The sequence below is a fragment of the Opisthocomus hoazin genome, chromosome 13 (genome assembly GCF_030867145.1).
Source record: "Opisthocomus hoazin isolate bOpiHoa1 chromosome 13, bOpiHoa1.hap1, whole genome shotgun sequence".
Classification (NCBI taxonomy): Eukaryota; Metazoa; Chordata; class Aves; order Opisthocomiformes; family Opisthocomidae; genus Opisthocomus; species Opisthocomus hoazin.
In genome coordinates, this window is record NC_134426.1 from 18,464,323 (window position 1) to 18,467,808 (window position 3,486).

The 3,486-nt window shown below is 59.4% G+C and overlaps 1 protein-coding gene across 1 annotated transcript; it reads left to right on the forward strand.

Annotated features, from left to right (window-relative positions):
• Positions 1-6: 6 nt before the first annotated feature.
• On the forward strand, positions 7-1,012 carry UQCR10 (ubiquinol-cytochrome c reductase, complex III subunit X). The gene is made up of 2 exons (XM_075434764.1): positions 7-182; positions 740-1,012. The coding sequence occupies exons 1-2, from the start codon at positions 42-44 to the stop codon at positions 785-787; spliced, it is 189 nt and encodes a 62-aa protein (XP_075290879.1). The 5' UTR covers positions 7-41; the 3' UTR covers positions 788-1,012.
• Positions 1,013-3,486: the final 2,474 nt, after the last annotated feature.

Here is a 3,486-nt window from a genome sequence, read left to right on the forward strand (position 1 = left end):
GGCGGGCGGCGCATGCGCAGAGCCGGCGCGGGGCGGGCAAGATGGCGCTGCTGCGGCGGGCGTACGGCGCGCTGTTCCGCCGCACCTCCACCTTCGCCCTCACTGTCGTGCTGGGCGCCGTCCTCTTCGAGCGCGCCTTCGACCAGGGCGCCGACGCCATCTTCGAGCACCTCAACGAGGGGGTAAGGAAAGGGGCCGCCGGGGCCTCCCGGGCACGGGCCTGGGGCCTGAAGGTCAGGCCGGCCCCGCCTGGGCCCTGCACCGCGGGCCGCCCCCGGCTTCCCGGGCCCGCCGCAGGCCGAGGCGCGGCCTTGGCTGCCCCGAGGAGGCCCCGAGGCCTGCGGGGGCTTCGCTGGCTGCCGAGCCGCCGGGAAAAGGCGTCGGAGGCGGGGGAAGGTCGGGGCGGGTTCAGCCCGGGGCAGTGCGCGGCCCCCCGGCCCGCCCCGAGCAGCAGGAGGGAGCGTCAGGGGAGACGGGTGGAGGCGTGAAGGTGGAGCTGGGGTGGGGTGGGAGCTGCCTGGGGGCCGGGCCGCGGGGACTGGACGAGGATCCTGGGCAGCGCGAGGGGGTGCAGCGCGTGCCCTGAGGAGAGGCAGGGGGCTGGGATCTCCGTCTCGCACCGAGCACAAACCAGATTTACCGTCTGGCACATTCCCATCTGCGGCGCGGCGGTCCTCTTCCCCATCCGGCAGTGCCGATGGGCCTCAGGGTGTTTGTTTGTTTGTTTGTTTGCATACAGAAGCTCTGGAAGCACATCAAGCACAAGTATGAGAGAAGCGAAGACTGAAACCCTCAGCAGCAGGACCCAGCCTGGGGTGGCAAAAGACGCTGCAGAGAAGGATTCGGCCTCCTGAAACTGGGTGTATCGAATGGAAGCGGATTCCCGACTGAACAGCTCCGAGCCAGATTGTATCAGCCACCTACTGATATGACCTAAACCGAGATGGACTCAAAGAGTTCTGCTGCTGTACTCGGTGTGTTAAAATAAAAAAATATCTTGGTCCATGTCTCACGCCTGTGTGTTCACCTGGCTTATGCTTTAGTCTGCTTGTAACTTCTCGTCGAGGAGACACCGGATGCTTAAATAAGGGCCTGCACTGTAGCTTCGAGACGCTGTAAGAAATCACAGTGTCCTAAAAATGGTCTGAAAGTCTTGAAAGCGTGCATACAGCCGGGGCCTGCTGCCCCCACCCGTGGCTCCTGCCCGAGGAGAACCTGTAGAGAGGGGTAAGGAGCTGTCTGCATTCTTCTAGTCTTGTCTGAAAAAACACAACTTAAAATCATTTACGTGCTCTGCTGTAAATCATTGGCATCTCCGGTGCAGGAGCCGGCCTGCCATCCTTTCAGAGCTGCAGCGGTGATTTCTCTCCCCCAGTGAGCAACCTGCCTCGTCCCTGGCCCTCCGAGCCGCTGCGGGGTGTGCCTGGCGCTGCGCTGGGCTGGAGGGGGCCGGGGGCTGCGACTTCCAGCCCGGCCGAAGCCCACTGAGAGGGGGTGCAGACCCCCTTCCGAGCCGTCTCTGTGCCTGCCGGCTCCTGGAGCCGCTCACGGGGCAGAGCGGTGCTGTCAGGCCTGGGCAGCATGCTGCGAGCCTGCCTCCACCCTGCCCGGGAGGAGGGAGAGGAAGGGCTTGAGCCTTCAGCCCCGCGGCGAGGAGGGAGAGGAAGGGCTTGAGCCTTCAGCCCCGTGTCAGAGGGGAAGGAGCCCTCCTCAGCAGCCCCGCTGCAGAGCCCAGCCCTGTTGCTCTGGGTGGCCATTCCAATCGCATCTTTCTGCCCCGAGACTCTGGTACTGGTTGGGGTAATGATTCAGTGAATTACGCCAGACTCTCCGGCGGCTGCAGGAAGAGCTGGCTGAGCACCTCCTGTTCTTCCCCCTCCAGCAGCCCAGAAGCCGCATCTCTCCCTCCTCAATATATTTTCATTAATAAGGAGGAATTTTAGCAATGGATGAGGCAGAGCAGATTGGAGCCAGCACTAATGAAAGCAGCTTTATTGGGTGTGCAAATAGGTGTCAGGAGTAAAACATTTACTCTAAGAACACAAAGAGGACTTAAAAAACAGTGTGCTTTTGTTTTTGGAGCAAAAAACAACTACAGCTTTCACAGTCCCAGCTGTGCTTTTATAGAGATGCTTAGGAGGAGCAGTTTGAGCTTTCTCGGGCTGGTCTCGTGCTGTTGAGACTGCTTTACTGCCAGCTCTGGCTGCAGCGCCAACAGCTTTACGCTATGCTGGGCAGGTGATAGAGATTTGCAGCTTCTCGGAAGCAAGAACTGAAGATGAATACGGTATTAGGCAGGGGGGGACAGCTTCGTAGCCAACTGGCAGAGAGTAAGCAAAGCTGCCAGTCCAGAGAGCAGCAGCTGCAGCAGAGCAGGGAGTCAGTTCTCCGAGCAGGTGATTTCCCTCGACAGCGGATTTGGGGAAGCTGGTAAGTGTAATTCCCTTTTTCCTATGCCTTGTCATTAGGGGTACTGATGGGCAAAGAAAAATCTCATCCTCGGAGCGCTCAAGGACTTCATCTTATTTGCGTAACGGTGACAGGCATTTCTTCGCTTTCTGCAAACAGCCCCAGCACAGCGGCGTCTGGCAGCAGCACCAAGCACCCGGCCCCGCAGTGCCCGCCCTCTGCGCAGAGCCAGGCAGCAGAACGTGCCTACCGAGCTCACCAGCCAGCGCTGCCTCCGCGGCGGGCGGCAGCGGGAAGGCGGCACGGGGCGCAGCCTGGAACCGAACCTCTAATGCCACGTAACCCACCGCTCGTCCTCGCAGCCTGCGGGTGACAGCCACAGGCACCTCTGCCCTGCTCCAGCCAGCAGAGCGTGGTGGTAGGGAGACGGCCCTCGGAGCAGGTTAACCAAGCAAAGCCTGTTTACCCAAAAGCCCATCTCCATGATGGGGACAGCGCTCCAAAAACGTGCTAATGCTCTGTGACAACAGCGACTGGAACAGTTTTATCACCAGCTACTGGCAGACACTCCAGGCTCGTCCAGGCGCAGCGTAGCAGCCATTGCCACGGCACTTGAGCGCCTTACAAACAGGTTACAGGGTAAGCTCAGTAATTTGTGTGTCTCCCTGCCTAGGGAACAACTCCATAACGAAAGACAGCCCTCAGGAGAAGTCCTCTCAGCAAGTACAAACTGCTGTTTACTATTAGCTCCCAGCCTTCCCAACAGCAAACATGATGATCGGGGCAGTTCCGCTTCGCAGAGTGTGACAAGTGGATGCCGAGGAGGCAGCTCCCCAGGGAAGCCGACCCTGCTACCTTCAACTCCGATTTCCACACCACTGCCATCTTGCCTAGAACGCCCTGATCCTGATTTTCAGGTATCTTTAGTCTCAGTGGCTGTGGCTGGATCTCATTACACTAAACCAACACAAAACAGCAGCTGAATTTCGCTGCCTGCAGATACAGCACGTTAAAGGGCTTGTTGAGGTTCCTCCGAGTTAAAGGTCAATACGGTTCGCAAGAGCCTGAAACACCAAC

Excerpts from the sequence above, each read along its gene's own strand:
- UQCR10 (XM_075434764.1), top strand. The coding sequence starts at position 42 with ATGGCGCTGCTGCGGCGGGCGTACGGCGCGCTGTTCCGCCGCACCTCC. Across the intron at positions 183-739 it reads TCGAGCACCTCAACGAGGGG|AAGCTCTGGAAGCACATCAA; the intron begins GTAAGGAAAGGG and ends GTTTGCATACAG.